General features: G+C 44.4%; 1 protein-coding gene and 1 pseudogene across 1 annotated transcript; both read left to right on the top strand.

The window, feature by feature from the left end:
- Positions 348-2,868, top strand: LOC110431179 (ABC transporter G family member 26-like). Its single transcript, XM_021449896.1, has 5 exons — positions 348-500; positions 578-861; positions 1,000-1,155; positions 1,252-1,435; positions 1,542-2,868. The coding sequence occupies exons 1-5, from the start codon at positions 348-350 to the stop codon at positions 2,754-2,756; spliced, it is 1,992 nt and encodes a 663-aa protein (XP_021305571.1). The 3' UTR covers positions 2,757-2,868.
- Positions 16,494-19,016, top strand: LOC8082270 (annotated as a pseudogene).

Genomic DNA, 19,263 nt, shown 5'->3' with positions numbered 1-19,263 from the left:
CCAATAGAGTGCCCATTCAATAGGCATGCAGTATTTGTTGGAAGGATTGAATGAAGCTGGTATCAATATGTTGATATACCTGTTCGCTTGGCAGAAAAGTCATGACTGAAAGTACTGTTCACTTGATCTAATGGTGGAAGCATTATGGTTACTTGTAGCTTCATGATTGTATAAGTGTGTAATTTAGAAATATATATAACATACCTTATGGATGTTGAATTACTTTTCATAACAGTTGTTACCTGTGCTCACACCTCTCATTTCCTACTACATAAAAAGAAGAGGGATGTCATATATGCTTGGCTTCCTCTTGAAACAACTTTCTCGCTCTGGCCTTAACAGTGGAGATGAGTGATGAGGAGAGGATGGAAATGTCCACTGTGGAGTGCCAACATCTTGCTCCTTCATGGCAAGGCAATGAAGATGTTGATGCCGAAGTCAAGGTGGAGGAGGATCATCCGTGGCCAACAAAAGATGGCCCTCTTCCAATATTCCTCAAGGTATTATGCTTCTGTATCTACTATATCTCACTCCTGTTTTAGGTTTGCTGAACACCCAAACCCCGGGCAATTCGCAGTTCGAGAATGTGGAGTACAAGGTGAAGATGACTTTGAAGAACCCCCTCGCAGCTGCGAGAGTGGCGTTTGCATCTCCGATGAGGGTGGATCAAAGCAGCAACTGCAAGCACATCCTCAAAGGCATTGCAGGGAGTGTTGACCCTGGTGAAATCCTAGCGCTGATGGGCCCATCTGGCAGTGGCAAGACCACCTTGCTCAAGATCCTGGGAGGCAGGCTCGGTGGTGGCATCAAGGGCCAGATAACCTACAATGACACTCCCTACAGCCCCTGCCTCAAAAGGATGTAAAAACTAATAAGAAACAAGAATTTTCACACAACTTAACAATTGATTCAGTGACAAAAATATTGCCAAGCATTTGCTGTGAAGATAAATCCTTGGCGCGCATTTCTTTGATCGAGTTATCCATCTGTTGGCTGCAGGATAGGATTTGTGACTCAAGATGACATCCTCTTCCCACAGCTGACGGTGGAGGAGACGCTTGTGTTCGCCGCCTTCATAAGGCTCCCTGCTTGCATGTCCAAGCAGCAGAAGCGTAACAGGGTCGACGCCATCATCACCGAGCTGAATCTAGAGAGGTTGCCTTGATTTCCATCCTTTAATTTATCGGGAATTTGAATTTCCATGTAGTCGATCGAATGAGTTGCTAACGATCCTCATTTGAATTGTTTTAGGTGCCGACACACCAAGATCGGGGGAGCGTTCGTGAAGGGGGTGTCAGGAGGCGAGAGGAAGAGGACCAGCATCGGGAACGAGATCCTCGTCGACCCGTCACTGCTCCTCCTCGACGAGCCCACCTCCGGCCTCGACTCCACGTCGGCGAGCAAGCTCATCCTCATCCTCCAGCGCCTTGCCAAGGTAGCAGCTACTACGCCACATACATTTGTGCGCAGCAACGCCGCCACCGAGGACGACGACGATCATGGTGCTAATTCGATCCTGTCCTGTGTATGCATGGTTGCAGACGCGCCGGACGATCATCACGACGATCCACCAGCCGTCGAGCCGGATGTTCCACATGTTCGACAAGCTGCTGCTCATCTCCGACGGGCACGCCATCTACCACGGCAAGGCTCGGGACTGCATGCACCACTTCTCCTCGCTGGGCTTCGTTCCGGAGATCCCCATGAACCCGGCGGAGTTCCTGCTGGACCTCGCCACCGGCAACCTCGACGACATCAGCGTCCCCGAGGCGCTGCGCGGCTCGCCGGACCCGCAGGAGTTCAGGTCCCAGGTCATCAGACATCTGCAGCTCAAGTACCGGGCTGGCGCCGGCGGGAGAAGCAGGGCGCCGCCCACGGAGCAGCTGCGGCTGGCGTTGCGGGCGCGTAAGGACCACCGCCGGAGCATCGGCTGGTTCCAGCAGTTCGCCGTGCTGTCCCGGCGCACGTTCCGGGAGCGCACCTCCGACTACCTGGACAAGATGCGGCTCGCCCAGGCCGTCGGCGTGGCGCTCCTCCTGGGCCTCCTCTGGTGGAAGTCCCAGACGGGGAACGAGGCGCAGCTGCGGGACCAGGTGGGGCTCATCTTCTACATCTGCATCTTCTGGACGTCGTCGTCGCTGTTCGGCTCCGTCTACGTGTTCCCGTTCGAGAAGCTGTACCTGGTGAAGGAGCGCAAGGCGGACATGTACAGGCTGAGCGCCTACTACGCCAGCAGCACGCTGTGCGACGCCGTGCCGCACGTCGTGTACCCGGTGCTCTTCATGGCCATCCTCTACTTCATGGCGGGGCTCCGCCGCACCGTGCCGTGCTTCTTCCTCACGCTCCTCGCCACGCTGCTCATCGTGTTCACCAGCCAGGGCACCGGGGAGCTGCTGGGCGCCGCCATCCTCAGCGTCAAGAGGGCCGGGGTCATGGCGTCGCTCGTGCTCATGCTCTTCCTCCTCACCGGCGGATACTACGTCCAGCACATCCCAAAATTCATCCGCTGGCTCAAGTACGTCTCCTTCATGCACTACGGCTTCAACCTGCTGCTCAAAGCGCAGTACCACGGCCACCTCACGTACAACTGCGGCAGCCGGGGCGGATGCCAGCGCCTGCAGTCGTCACCGTCGTTCGGCACGGTGGACCTCGATGGCGGCATGCGCGAGGTCTGGATCCTGCTCGCCATGGCACTCGCTTACCGGCTCCTCGCCTACTTCTGCCTCCTCAAGCGGATCAGCCTCACGCCCTTGTGATCACCCACTTACCTCTACAGCCACCGATTTCATTCTAATTAGTTTGGTATGCAATGTCGTGCTTGTGAATGAATACTATATAGAGAGAGTTTATTGATGGAAAATGACTGCACGACGATGTGTATCAGCAATGCTTTGAGGCTGCTGGGCCAGTTTATTACATATATGACAGAAGGTGTATTTGGCTGAGACAACTATTTTCATCTCATTTTTAGAAAAAATATATATCCCCTCATATCTATATCTAAAAACATCTTCTACTAAAATATTTAGCCACAGAGCATATCAAATATCTTTCACCCACCCATATCCCCAGCAGACAACTATTCTCACTCTAACTCTCTTACCCACCCATATTTCCATTCCTCTCCCTCTCTCTACCAAAGGAAGAATAAGTTGAACTAGAGAGAGAAAGGAGAAGATGAAGAGAACAACCATCTCTCAAGCATCAAGATCATCTCCATCCTCATCTCCATGGTGAGTTCAAGAGCTCTCTCCTCTCATTTCTTGAAATCATCTCTCAAACCCTAACTCTTGATCTATGCATGGATGCAATATGAAGCTTGGTAGTTGCTCCATCATCTCAAGAGTAAGCTCAAGATCATCCCTACCTCAATCATCTCATAGATCTCTTGGATTCCTCTCTAATGCATTTATGGATTTTTGCAAGGAAACTCATGAATGGACAAATCCACCTCTTTTGTATGGTAGCAAGGACAAACAAGATCCCATATCTAATCTTGGTAGCCTAGAGGTCAACCAATCTAGATAAGTTGCCATGCCCCAAGATCATGAATTAATCTCTCTCTTTTTTTTTCTGATGATTAATGATTTCCAAATCACTATGACGCATTTGCTAACTAGAGCTCACAACCTAGCAATCATTGGCCCAACATGTCACCAACTCACCTAAACAACCCTAAAGAACCCTTGCACATGTATGGTAAACATCATCCATAATCTAGACTTGAATCACATATAAGCGCTATGAACAATGATGAACATAGGTTCTATCGACGCATTGACGAAGCATCCACAAATCCACAGATCATCTGTCACAGCAAACACTTCACCAAATCACAACCAACACTTAGTTTCCACAGTTGGTGTTTCCATGGATCGTCTACAGAAAACCATTGACCATCCAAATAAATGTAAATGTTCACTTTCAGAGAACCCAAGAGCACCCCTACCACACTCTGCACCCATGGATCATCCACCAAGTCAACGAAGCATCCACGAGCACAAACCACCAAAAAATGACTAAGTCACTACACTCATGGATCATTCTAGGAAACATTCTGACATCCTAGCGGATTGTCTGAGAATTCACCGCTACGTTTCACCAAAACACTTAAAACAGGAATAAACATGTCACCCTCGAGAGAGATGAATATTTTCTCATGTTTAACCCTTAACCCTAGGACCTAATTAAACACTCTCTTGTATAAGCAAATGAACATGAATGGACCCCTAATCTATCAATGGTTGATCATATCTTATTCATCACATGTGTACCACTTTATCTCCCACTTTTTGATCTCTAACTCTTCTGATGCACTAATTCTTTAGGTCTATATAATATGTGAGGAATGCATATGGATAGTCATGATCATCCTTGGTCATCGGGGCTTCATGACAGGCAGGCACCACTACTATTATCCCTACTTTGTTTACGTGGTTATTCATTATGAGTTTGCATCTCATTGAAAATGATGAGCCACTTAATCTTGCTTCACTAAGTTAGCCCAATTTACTTAAGTTAATCATAGACTTTACTTATTCGTGGGCTTGGAACATTTAATTGTTGGCTAGCTTTGATAGAACTTGAGTGTGAGCAGGAACTCACTCCCATGCATGTAGGAGCTACATCAGGTTAAGTAATCACTTAAAACTTGTAAGAGACTCAATTTGACTCAACTTGCTCGACATGACTAAGGACCAACCCTTAACTTGAGATAACTAAGTGATGATCAATTGGTAATCTCTACTCAAGCAAGGGGTAAGGTCACTGTGAGTGTTGGATCTCAAGTGACGTAGCTCGTGGAGTAGCTAAGGTCCGTTCATGGGATAGTAACTTTGAGTAACCATCTGTATGGACCACATGTAACTTATGGGGTGGTAAGCCAAGTACTTGGTGGTGACTTGCTTATCATGTGGATTTGGCACAAGAGGTGACATGGTGTAGATGAGATGTCATTACATCGGTACACATTCAAACCGTTCGTCGATCTGAGAGCCACACTGAGAAAAGGTCAAAACCTTGAGGCAACCCTTATCCAGGCATGGGTATGGAGGTTCATTCTTGGTGTTCATATTGGTACATTTATACACCTATGGAGAGATCTTTTTGAAAGCCTAGAGTCTTTGGACATAATTGTTCGGTTGTTCTCTCTTCTAGACTTAGTGTAGAGAGGACAATGTAACTTGATAATGAGATAATTTACATAATGTTGATAACTTTATAATGTTCTCAATGCTACTCATCAACATAACCATACTTGTTAAGAGTTGAAATGTGAACCTGAGCATATCATCTTTAATGAACACCGTGCTTTTACGCAAATTTACAAATGCCTATTAAACCTTGGATCCACCGGATATATATGTTGGATGTTCTCTGAGTTTTTACAAGTACTTCACTTGATGAACAAGCTCAAATAAAGTTGAAATGTAGTAGCTTTGTAATACCCGATTTTAAGGATAAAACCAGATATGCACCATATGTGAGTTTTAGAAGTCAAATCTCACATATAGCTACAAAGAAGGTAATAACAAAAGACAATGCATAAGTTACATAACATAATAATAAATCAGAGATAACCTTAAGCAGCAAACAGCGGATAGGCAACTCCAACTTTGGGTATTAACTTCACTCTACAGGATCCAACTGACTGGTTAATCACAAGCCCAAAACTTCTCCTGAGGGGTGTGGGGAATAGCAAGAGTGAGTCCATGTCGAACTCCACAAGTATAGCATTCGGATTTTAATTCTGTGACCATGATCCTGTGACTAGATTAATGTTAAGTAATAAATGATAAAAATGACTTTTTAGCCACTTGATGATTTATCTGTAAGTGATAACCGGGACAACATAGTCGTATCAAGCAGCTCGTCCCAACAATGCTCCTCCCGTCACATGGCTGGAATTTTGTAGAGACTTCAGAGCTCGACATATAAGTGAGGGAATGATGGAGCTCAAGCAAGAAGAATTCAGATCTCTCAGGATGGGCTCTATGACGGTGGCAGCATATCATGACACATTTGAATAGTTGGCTCGCTATGCTCCAAACGATGTCAGAGAAGATGCTGATAAGCAGCGCTTGTTCATGAAGGGCTTATACTATGAACTCAGGTTGCAGCTGGCAGGAAACACTTATCCTACCTTTCAAGTTCTGGTAAATCATGCTATAGTGTTAGACAACATGCGCAAGGGGCAAGATAAGAAGAGAAGGATGCTGGCACAAGGTTCTGGGAGCAACAACCGTCAGCGCTTCAGTTCTCAGCAAGGCTATCAGCAGAGGTTCCAGGGACCAGTTAGTCAGTGGAACCGCAACCAGCAACCTCAGCGTTTCCAGAATCAATCACAAAGCGGGAACCAACGTCCTCCATTCCAGCAATGGAATCCTAGACAACAGCAGAATAGTCAGCAGACACACCGCTCAGGAAATTCAAATGCCACCCCCATGAAGAAGAGTGCTACCAATACTCCTACGAGGTGTTTCCAGTGCGGGAAGGAAGGGCATATGTCATACGATTGTCCAGAGAATTTTAACAAGCAGAACAACAACCAGAAGTCTACTGCTTATGCGGCAACAGTGAATAATGTGGCTACAGAGACAGTTCAGGAGGGACCAGAGATTATGATGGGCACGTTCAGCATCAACTCTATCCCCGCTACAGTTTTATTTGATTCTGGAGCTTCGCATGCATTCATATCACAAGCATTTGTTAGAGTTCATAGCATTCCACTAGTTGCAATGAAAACCCCTATGCTAGTAAATTCACCAGGTGGGACTATACCAGTTTCTTTATGTTGCCCCTCACCAAGTCTTTCTTTAAGGGGGGTAGATTTTCCTATCAGTCCCATGGTTATAAGAACTTCAGGCATAGATGTGATCTTGGGTTTGGATTGGATGAAGCAACATGAGACAAATATTAATTGCAAAGAGAGAGTAGTGGCTCTGACAACACCAAAGGGAGAACAAATTAGTGTTGATGTAACAGTGCAAGCACCACTCACAGCTAAGGTGAACCAACTGAATGATGATGTTGATCCTCAGAATCTGATAGTGGATGAGTTTCCGGATGTCTTTCCAGATGAATTGCTAGGTATGCCACCTGACCGAGACATTGAATTTATTATTGAATTACTACCTGATACTGCACCCATAGCTAAAAGACCATATAGAATGGGGGTTAATGAACTAGAAGAACTTAAGAAACAAATTAAGGAATTGCAAGATAAAGGGTTCATTCGTCCTAGTTCATCACCATGGGGTGCACCAGTTATCTTTGTTGATAAGAAGGATGATAGTCAGAGGATGTGTGTTGATTATCGGTCACTTAATGAGGTCACTATCAAAAATAAATATCCCTTGCCTAGGATTGATGACTTGTTTGATCAGCTAAGAGGTGCTTGTGTGTTCTCTAAGATTGATTTGCGTTCTGGTTATCATCAATTGAAGATTCAGAATTCAGATATACCAAAGACAGCTTTCACAACAAGGTATGGGTTGTATGAGTATACAGTTATGTCTTTTGGTTTGACCAATGCACCAGCTTACTTTATGTACATGATGAATAAAGTATTTATGGAGTATCTTGATAAGTTTATGGTGGTCTTTATTGATGATATTCTGGTATTCTCTAAAACCAAGGAAGAACATACTGAACATCTGAGATTGGTCTTACAGAAACTTAGAGAACATAAGCTGTATGCTAAGCGTAGTAAATGTGAGTTTTGGTTGGAAGAAGTTTCTTTTCTTGGTCATGTTGTCTCTAATGGTGGTATTGCAGTGGATCCTAGTAAGGTGAAAGATGTGCTGAATTGGAAACCACCTACAAATGTAAGTGAAATTCACAGTTTTCTTGGTTTAGCTGGTTACTATCGTAGATTCATTGAAGGGTTCTCGAAACTTGCAAAGCCTATGACTGCTCTGTTGGAGAAGAATGCTAAGTTTGTATGGTCTGATAAGTGTCAAGCTAGTTTTGAGGAGTTTAAGAAGAGATTGACTACTGCACGTGTGTTGGTATTGCTAGATCTGAGTAAGAGTTTCTCTATCTATTGTGATGCTTCTCATCTGGGTTTGGGTTGTGTTCTTATGCAAGAAAGCAGAGTTGTTGCTTATGCATCTAGACAGTTGAGGAAACATGAACTGAATTACCTACTCATGATCTAGAGTTAGCAGCTGTGGTCCATGCATTGAAGATTTGGAGACACTATTTGATTGGGCATAAGAGTGACATATATACTGATCATAAGAGTTTAAAGTATATCTTCACCCAGACAGATCTGAATCTGAGGCAACGAAGATGGTTGGAACTGATAAAGGATTATGATTTGGAAGTGTATTATCATCCTGGAAAGGTGAACGTCGTAGCTGATGCACTTAGCAGAAAGAAATATGCTAATGAGCTTCGGGCGACACCTGAATCTGAGGAGTTGTGTGCTGAATTTGCATATTTAAACATGGGAATTGTAGTAAATGCTATGGAAATTGAGGTCACTCCTACTCTAGAGGAAGAGATATTGAAAGGATAGTTGGAAGATGAGAAACTAAAGGAGATAGCACAGAATGTGGTACTAGGCAAAGCACCAGGATTTAGGATAGATGACAATGGTGTACTGTGGTTTGGAAAAAAGATATGTGTTCCTGAAGTGAAGGCTATTCGTGATATAATTCTGAGAGAGGCTCATGAGTCAGCATATTCCATCCACCCTGGAAGTACTAAGATGTATCTAGATCTGAAATAGAAGTACTGGTGGTATGGTTTAAAGAGAGATGTAGCTGAGTATGTTGCTTTGTGTGATACTTGTCAGCGAGTGAAAGCTGAACATCAGAGGCCGGCTGGACTGTTGCAACCAATGAAGATTCCAGAATGGAAGTGGAAAGAAGTGGGTATGGATTTTATAGTGGGATTACCACGCACAAAGAGGGTATGACTCAATATGGGTGATAGTGGATCGTTTAACCAAAGTTTCTCATTTCATACTTGTCAAAACTTCATATAGTGGAGACCGACTGGCAGAGTTGTACATGGAAAGAATTGTTTGTTTGCATGGAGTACCTAAGAAGATTGTGTCAGATAGGGGTACTCAATTCACATCTCACTTTTGGAAAGCAGTGCATGATTCCTTGGGAACAAAGTTGAATTTCAGTACAGCGTATCATCCACAGACAGATGGTCAGACTGAGAGGATCAATCAGATATTGGAGGATATGTTGAGAGCTTGTGCCTTGCACTATGGGACTAGTTGGGACAAGAGTTTGCCATATGCAGAATTCTCCTACAACAATAGCTATCAGCAAAGTCTTAAGATGGCACCGTTCGAGACACTGTATGGTCGGAAGTGTAGGACACCTTTGTTTTGGAATCAGACAGGAGAAACACAGGTGTTTGGTACAGATGTGCTTAGACAAGTAGAGCAACAGGTGCGGACTATTCGGGATAACTTGAGAGTTGCTCAATCTCGTCATAAAAGCTATGCAGATACACGTAGGAGAGAGCTGGTTTTTGAAGTGGGTGATTATGTCTACCTGAAAGTATCACCAATGAGGAGTGTGAAGAGGTTTAATATGAAGGGAAAGCTAGCTCCAAGGTATGTTGGTCCGTTTAAAGTATTAGAAAGGCGTGGAGAAGTAGCATATCAATTAGAATTGCCTGAAAGTTTATCTGGTGTGCATGATGTGTTCCATGTGTCACAACTTAAGAAGTGTTTGCGTGTACCTAAGGAGCAAATACCCTTGGAAGAGCTTTCTGTTAAAGGTGATCTCACTTATGAAGAGTATCCGGTCAGAATATTGGAGACAGCTCAGAGAGTCACCAGAAGTCGGGTCATCAGAATGTGCAAAGTGCAGTGGAATCGGTATTCAGAAGCAGAAGCAACTTGGGAAAGAGAGGATGATCTGAAGAAATCATACTCATACCTATTTAAGTAAGCACCGCTCAATCTCGAGGACGAGATTCTTTTAAGGGGGGTAGAGTTTGTAACACCCAAAACTTGGATTTCAATTAATAGGGTTTAATTTGATTTATTTAAGTATTTTTGTGGGCATATAAATCTAGCAACTAAAGAATTTTGTGAGAATTAAAATTCATCATAGGTTTAGCAACCTTGATTGTGCATTCATGCTGGAGCATCTTTATTTATTTGTGCTGCTGACATTTGTTGGAATTTATTTGCTCTCAAAATTCTATTTAAAAAGTCTTTGGAAAAATGTTTTGGAAAAGAAAACAGAAAAATAAAAAAAATAAAGGGGAACGCCCCTGGAAAACCAGACCGGGGCTCAGCCCAGCTTGCGCCCCAGCGCTTCCCCCCCGCAGCCGAGCCTCCCCCTGGTCCCCTTTTCTCTCGCTCGGCCCAACTGGCGGCCCAGAGCGCGGCCCGCAGCACGCCCCTTCTCTCTTCTCTCTCTGTTTCGCTGGCAATCGGGGCCCGCACATCAGCGTGTTCCTTCTCCTTCCTCAGCTCGCAACCGAACCGGACTCTTCCCCTGGTCGATTCAATCCCGGGAACAGCGGATTTCCTTGCCCTTTTCGCCAACCCAGCCCCTATAAAGCTTCTCCTCCAAAGCCGCAGCTTCCGTTTGCATCGAAGTCGCAAAAATCAAGCCCTAGACGCCCTAGTGAAGCTCGGTTGGATCTCACCGGGGCCGACCTTGTTCTTCTCCGTGGTGCGCGCACCTCGTTCCCTCTCGGACCGAATCAAGCGCGTAGACGTGTTCGGGGTGAGTTTCTCTCCCTCCTGGTGCTCTCCGTTTCTTTTCTGGCGCAAGGATTCGCAAGTTCTGGGAAGCCCGGCGAGCTCCGCGGCGGCGGGCATGGTGGCTGGCCGCGCCGGAGCCCAGGAAGGAAGCCAGCCGGCCGGCATGGCCCCCTGGATCGCCCCCCACCGTTAGATCTCAGGCCTACGGTCGAGATTAGAAGATACGATTTCGCTGCGAGATTTGCTAAAGAGCCCCTAGAGATTTCACTATTCAACCCGCCATCCTTTACGCATTTTCGAGTTTACGTTTTCCATTTCAGTAAGCGTATTCTGGTCGGCTGAATCTAAAATGCGCTTTCCAATAATTACAGAATTGCCACTGAACTTAAATTGCTTATAAAATATTCATTTTAACTCCGTTTTTGTCCATTCCAATTTCGCATGTTAGAAGTAATATTTCACTGTTTTGAAACTTTTTAATTTCCTGGTACTATTTAATTAATTATTTCTCTATAGGAAATATTGGAAAATGCATAACTTCTCCGTTTTAATTCTGATTTTCATGAACTTTACGTTTGTGTGATCGTAGCGCTGCGTAGAATATTTTCATAAACTTTTATACTCATTTTACTACTGTTTGGTGTAATGTTCTAATTATATCTTGTTTGCTTTGTGTATGATTGTGTCTATTGGATTGCGTGTTGTTGATTGATGTTTGGGAATAGACGGTGAGTCGTACGTTGGTGATCAAGACCAAGCCTTTGAGGACCAGCAGGCTCAGGAGAGTTTTGATCAAGGCAAGTATAACTTGGGATCATCCTTGTTACCTATTCACTTATAACTACATATATATCATATGCATGCTATCACCTTATCGACCTTAGCAAAATCATAGATGATTGTTACCTGGATTCCTTGTTACCTACTTGATATGCATTTGGTATAGTGTGGCCTCTGTCTGTATGTGTATAGGCTGCGAGTCATTGTGCCATCGGAAGGGGGCTCTATATCTACGCGCAAAGGAAACCTTGCGGCCCTAACATGTTAGACAAACTTTTGAAAGGCTTCATAGTGATCCCTGCCGACCTCCTAGGAAGGGGGTTAAGAGATTAGCTACCTCGGGCGAAAGGGTAAATCATGACTCATGGGTAAAGATGTACAACCTCTGCAGAGTGTTAAAACTGGTATACTAGTCGTGCTCACGGTTAAGAGCGGCCTTGGGGGTTCTTGCTGCGACGACGATGAGCTTGTTAAGTTGTTATGTTCATTTGATTATCGTTTATGCTATGAGAATAATTATGCTTACACATGATCATGCGATAAATGGACTATTTATGCTACCTTGACATTTGCTATTTAAATATGTTATCCACTATTAAAAGCTAAATGTAGTCAAACCAGTGTCAGCTATTTGAGCCTCATGAACCCTGGTTATACTTGTTGAGTACGATATGTGCTCACTCTTGCAATTTCCTAACACCCCAGGTTATGCTAATGATGGTGATTGGAATGAGAACTACCGTTATGAGTACTAGGTTTGAAGTCAACCAGTCCATGTTGTCCCTGTGTGGAGCTTCCGTCGAGAGCGTCGTTTACTTCATGCTATCATTTTTGTATGAGACTATGTGATATATTATATTCCGCTATGTAATAAACACTGCAACGGTACATTTGAGATTTGTCTACTTATGTGTGCAACTGTTTCTGGGGCACATATGAGTCTTTTATGCATCCTATTTTGTTCTTAAAATATGGGTGTGACAAGATTGCAGGACGGATGTCCCCATAAGCTACAATACTTTGGTGATAGTACAAAAGCAACCGAGAGTAAACTTATCTAGGACATGAGCTAATTAATGAATTATCTAGTTATCATGTTTAAGTTTATCTTTCACTTATATTTCTTTTATGGTCAATGATGTAACTTGATAATTATTTCTCACTGTATGATGATTGTGTTACATGAATTTCTTGATGATTGGCTCGTGAGATGTACCTCTGCTAAAGATCCTAGAAGAGGAGGTGCGGATGGCACTCTCGTGGGGATCCTCATCATCAGTTTGGACAAATGCAGGTCAGTCAAGTGCGTGACACCCAGATTAGTTAAATTGACGCGGTGGATCCCATAATATATTAGGATTTGATTAAAGTAAGCATGTGTCATGCCAGTATACATGAGCAATATATTTTATGTTCCCCACATAAAAACATTTAGTCAACAACTCATATACTAATCATACTAACAAATCATTTAACCATATCAGTAACTTATAGACATATAATTTATAGATTGTTACATTAGAAATATTTATATATTTTAACTAAAATATTTGGCACTTCAATATAATATAATTATAACTGCACATACAATTCCTTGATAATTAAATTCAATCATCTTAAGAAGTATGAAAGACAACTGGTGACTATTTTTTTGAAAGATAATTTTAAAGTAAAAAAAATATTATTATAATTCTTAATTATTAAAATTCTATTCAGGCGATCTCACGTCATGCTTTTATCAATTATGTTAATCAACATGGTGCCAGTTTTCAAATGATTGCTTATGGTAATGTAGTATTAACCTATTCTATGACCTAAAATTCTTATTCCAAAAAGTGCTAAAATGAGAGTTAATAAAAGATACAATAACTACAAAAGTTTTAACTTAACTTGATAATAAAAAGAATCTATAGTAGTCAATAAGAATAAAATTAGAATCAAAATTCAGATTAATGACTTCATGAGATATACGACGCAACAATAACCACCGTAGTTAATGGTAAAGTTTCAAACTAATTACATATTAAAATATACAAAGGTGCCATGTAAAGAAAAATATGAATATGATTGAAAATTTTATTATTAACCCAGTGTAAAAAAATACTAATAAATTTATGATAATTGGATACAGACCATGAGTGGACAATAATAAAGAGAAAAACCTACAATTTATTATAAGTATTTTTTATTTATCATTTGTGTTAAACAATAACTAATACATATATCTTCTAAAATTCTAGTCCATGCGCGAGCATTGGTTGATGGAGAAACGCATACAATGCCACCAAATGAAACATATAATGCAGCAACACATATAATGCGGGTTTGTATCAAGGAGAAAATATTATGACGGATTTACATGTTTTATGGGCCAACTCAATGCATCGAAATGATACATACAAGTCCAGAAGTCCTGATTAAAAGTCTAGGATCGACTGTTTTTTAATATATTATTAGTGTTATGTTAGAAGTTGGTTTTAATATATTATTTCAGAAATAATATTACAATTGTTTATGATATTCTTTTCTTAATTTGGTTGCTCGTAGTTTGGATGTGCGGCCATAATTTATTTAAAGATTTAGAGCAACTTCTAAAATAATATGTGTACTCCAACGGCCCTGGTAAACATGTATCAATTTTTAGCCAGCGATCTCTATGGAATGGACAGCGATCAGTAAGTTTGCAAATGGGCTTAGAGAGTCTGTTGGCGATGATTTTGAGCCCATATTAGCTATATATGGCTTCATGGATCCTTTTAATTAGTCTGTTAGAATTGCTCTTCGGAGATTAATTTAGATTACCTTTCATAATAGATAATTTAGATAAAAATTTTCAAGGTTACTTCAAACTAATTCTCTTCACAATGTCAAAGATGGTTAATTTATTACAAAACAAATTAGAACTAGTGACTATTATTTTTAATGATGATTAGAGTCTGCTGGATTGATCACATGATGCTTTGACTAGTTTCTTAGAGCATCTCCAAGGGTTATGCATTTAGACTTTGCATTTACTAATTTGCAAAAAAAACGTAAAATGTGCTATCCAATGGTTTTGCATTTAGACTTTACAATTTGCATAACTTGGCATTTAGAGGTTTAGACTTGGCATATATGCCAAGCCCCCTAGGCTTTGCAAATCGTGATCGTCCCCACGCCCGCGCGACTCGGGCTGCGTTCCGTCCACCCCCGTGACTCCTCCACGCGCAAGCGCCGCCAAGTTTTGCCGCGAAGCTTTGCCGCAGAGGATCAGGACGGGGCAAGGTTCAGGACGGGCGCAAGTTTAGGACGGGGCGAGGTTCATGACGGGTGAGGACCAAACGACGCGGCGCGAGGATTTAGACTGGGCGACGACGGCTAAGCGAGGAATGCCGTGATACGAAGGCGCGCGACGCGCGAGGAATTACCGGCGACGAAGAAAATCGTGCGCCAAGAGAAAAACCTTTCGGGAAAAAAAAGTGTGGACCCAAAATTCTCTCAATGTCAAGTGAAAATGCAAAACGTCTTTTTATCCTTGCCATTTTTATTTGGAACTTTGCAAACTCCATCAAATACAAAACTAAAAATGCATAACCCTTGGAGATGCTCTAAGGTATCAAATGGTTTTGCATTTGAATTTTGCATTTTGGCAAAGTTGACAAATGAGGAAGGATACTTGGCATTTTTGCCTCCCGCGCGGTTTTCGATCTCCCACGCGTCTTCGACTCCTCTTCGCGCCATATAGGGGAAACTTTCATCGCGACATATCGCGACACAAAGTCCCGATCGGCCTCCGACTCCTCTTCGCGACATAAAGTCTCACCACGCGCCGCTGTCCGCCTCGCGAAGAAACCCCTCCACACGTGCCGCCGTCTCGATCGTGACACAAAGTCAGCACGTGCCGTCGTACGTCTGGCGACAGAAACATCTCCACACATGCCGCGACGGAGTGGACGGCGCGAAGAGAAAAAGCACATGAAAAAATAACGACCGGGTCCACCATTTGGTTTTGCCAACTCAATTTTGCTAAAACCATTGGAGACACTCAATTTTGTGACTTGGCATATTGATTTAAGACTTGACAAACTCCTTGTTTTACAAAACGAAAATTGCAAAACCGTTGGAGATGCTCTTATTAAACAAATGGATCCTAAAGTTATTATTGTTAATCAATATTATAATCTACCTAAATGATGGCTAAGCAATTCTATTTTCTGTGGGAATTTCTTATGTTTATCTCTTCCTCTACTGCTTCTCGTGAGCAATAGTAGGATAAGTAAGGTGTGTGTTGAGCAAAGTATGTGGCATACTATTAAACTAGTAAAATAGCACTCTTAACTGACTGCGTCCTCACCAGAATGTAACCCATAAAAGAGGACACTAAGCACTTTACTGCATGCTACAATCAAGCTACATCAATTCGCTGTGGGATCAAGCTGACGGAAAAAGAAAATCATAAACCCAGCTTTCCCACCTACGTTTCCTTCTCTGGTTAATGTTTCCCTCACTAGCTCTCAGATCTCAGTTACTCTGTGGACCTCTTCCTCCTACAATCCAAGGAGGAACTAACAACATGGCGGGGACGGCAATTACTTGGTGAAGCTGAAGAAGCGGCACTAACAAATTTGTGGTGAATGGTGACCAAGGGTCTTACCAATCTATCTCAAAAATACGGCTCATGCATAGAATACTCGTACTGTCCAATAGAGTGCCCATTCAATAGGCATGCAGTATTTGTTGGAAGGATTGAATGAAGCTGGTATCAATATGTTGATATACCTGTTCGCTTGGCAGAAAAGTCATGACTGAAAGTACTGTTCACTTGATCTAATGGTGGAAGCATTATGCTTACTTGTAGCTTCATGATTGTATAAGTGTGTAATTTAGAAATATATATAACATACCTTGTGGATGTTGAATTACTTTTCATAACAGTTGTTACCTGTGCTCACACCTCTCATTTCCTACTACATAAAAAGAAGAGGGATGTCATATATGCTTGGCTTCCTCTTGAAACAACTTTCTCGCTCTGGCCTTAACAGTGGAGATGAGTGATGAGGAGAGGATGGAAATGTCCACTGTGGAGTGCCAACATCTTGCTCCTTCATGGCAAGACAATGGAGATGTTGATGCCGAAGTCAAGGTGGAGGAGGATCATCCGTGGCCAACAAAAGATGGCCCTCTTCCAATATTCCTCAAGGTATTATGCTTCTGTATCTACTATATCTCACTCCTGTTTTAGGTTTGCTGAACACCCAAACCCCGGGCAATTCGCAGTTCGAGAATGTGGAGTACAAGGTGAAGATGACTTTGAAGAACCCCCTCGCAGCTGCGAGAGTGGCGTTTGCATCTCCGATGAGGGTGGATCAAAGCAGCAACTGCAAGCACATCCTCAAAGGCATTGCAGGGAGTGTTGACCCTGGTGAAATCCTAGCGCTGATGGGCCCATCTGGCAGTGGCAAGACCACCTTGCTCAAGATCCTGGGAGGCAGGCTCGGTGGTGGCATCAAGGGCCAGATAACCTACAATGACACTCCCTACAGCCCCTGCCTCAAAAGGAGGTAAAAACTAATAAGAAACAAGAATTTTCACACAACTTAACAATTGATTCAGTGACAAAAATATTGCCAAGCATTTGCTGTGAAGATAAATCCTTGGCGCGCATTTCTTTGATCGAGTTATCCATCTGTTGGCTGCAGGATAGGATTTGTGACTCAAGATGACATCCTCTTCCCACAGCTGACGGTGGAGGAGACGCTTGTGTTCGCCGCCTTCATAAGGCTCCCTGCTTGCATGTCCAAGCAGCAGAAGCGTAACAGGGTCGACGCCATCATCACCGAGCTGAATCTAGAGAGGTTGCCTTGATTTCCATCCTTTAATTTATCGGGAATTTGAATTTCCATGTAGTCGATCGAATGAGTTACTAACGATCCTCATTTGAATTGTTTTAGGTGCCGACACACCAAGATCGGGGGAGCGTTCGTGAAGGGGGTGTCAGGAGGCGAGAGGAAGAGGACCAGCATCGGGAACGAGATCCTCGTCGACCCGTCACTGCTCCTCCTCGACGAGCCCACCTCCGTCCTCGACTCCACGTCGGCGAGCAAGCTCATCCTCATCTTGCAGCGCCTCGCCAAGGTCCTACATAGCAGCACTTCACATACATTTGCACACAGCAACGCCACCGACGACGACGACGATCATGTTGTTAATGAATTCCATCCTGGATGGTTGTTACATTGCAGAAGCGGAGGACAATCATGACGACGATCCACCAGCCATCGAGCCGGATGTTCCACATGTTCGACAAGCTGCTGCTCATCTCCGACGGGCACGCCATCTACCACGGCAAGGCCCGGGACTCCATGCACCACTTCTCATCGCTGGGCTTTGTTCAGGAGATCCCCATGAACCCGGCGGAGTTCCTGCTGGACCTCGCCACCGGCAACCTCGACGACATCAGCGTCCCCGAGGCGCTGTGCGGTTCGCCGAACCCGCAGGAGTTCAGGTCCCAGGTCATCAGGCAAGGCACCTGCAGCTCAAATACCGGGCCGGTGGCGAGCCTCCAGCGGGGAGAAGGGCGCCCACGGAGCAGTTGCGGCTGGCGTTGTGGGCGCGTAAGGACCACCGCCGGAGCATCGGCTGGCTCCAGCAGTTCGCCGTGCTGTCCCGGCGCACGTTTCGGGAGCGCACCTCCGACTACCTAGACAAGATGCGGCTCGCCCAGGCCGTCGGCGTGGCGCTCCTGCTGGGCCTCCTCTGGTGGAAGTCCCAGACCGGGAACGAGGCGCAGCTGCGGGACCAGGTGGGGCTCATCTTCTACATCTGCACCTTCTGGACGTCGTCGTCGCTGTTCGGCTCCGTCTATGTCTTCCCCGTCGAGAAGCTGTACCTGGTGAAGGAGCGCAAGGCGGACATGTACCGGCTGAGCGCCTACTACGCCAGCAGCACGCTGTGCGACGCCGTGCTGCACGTTGTGTACCCGGTGCTCTTCATGATCATCATCTACTTCATGGCCGGCCTCCGTCGCACCGTGCCGTGCTTCTTCCTCACGCTCCTCGCCACGCTGCTCATCGCATTCACCAGCCAGGGCACCGGGGAGCTGCTAGGCGCCGCCATCCTAAGCGGCAGGAGGGCCGGGTTCATTGCGTCGCTCGTGTTCGTGCTCTTCCTCCTCACCGGCGGCTACTACGTCCACCACATCCCAAAGTTCATTAGGTGGCTTAAGTACATCTCCATCATGCACCACGGCTTCCACCTGCTCCTCAAAGCACAGTACCACGGCCACCTCACGTACAATTGCGCCAGCCGGGGCGGCTGCCAGCGCCTGCAGTCGTCGCCGTCGTTCGGCACCGTGGACCTCGATGGCGGCATGTGCGAGGTCTGGATCCTGCTCGCCATGGCGCTCTCCTACCGACTCCTCGCCTACTTCTGCCTCCTCAAGAGGATCACCCTCACGCCCTTGTGATCACCCACACCCACCTACCTCTGCAGCCACCAGTTTCATTCTAGTTTTTTAGTTTGGTGTGCAATTTCGTGCTTGTGAATGAATACTAAAGAGTTTATTATTGATGGAAAATGGCAGCACGGCGATGTGTATCAGCAATGCTCCGAGGCTGCTGGGCCGAGTTTACATAGGTGACAGAAGGTGTATTTGGCTGAGATAAGTATATATTTTCATCTCATTGTTAGAAATATATATATATATATATATATATATATATACGGCAGCGCATTCTACACCCAAGGTGTAGAATATTATTCTACACCGCAAGTCAAAACTGAGCAGAAAAAATACTGAGCAATACTGAACAACGTTC

Source organism: Sorghum bicolor, chromosome 10 (assembly GCF_000003195.3).
Source record: "Sorghum bicolor cultivar BTx623 chromosome 10, Sorghum_bicolor_NCBIv3, whole genome shotgun sequence".
In the NCBI taxonomy this organism is placed as follows: Eukaryota; Viridiplantae; Streptophyta; class Magnoliopsida; order Poales; family Poaceae; genus Sorghum; species Sorghum bicolor.
This window is presented reverse-complemented; position numbering and strand designations above follow the sequence as displayed.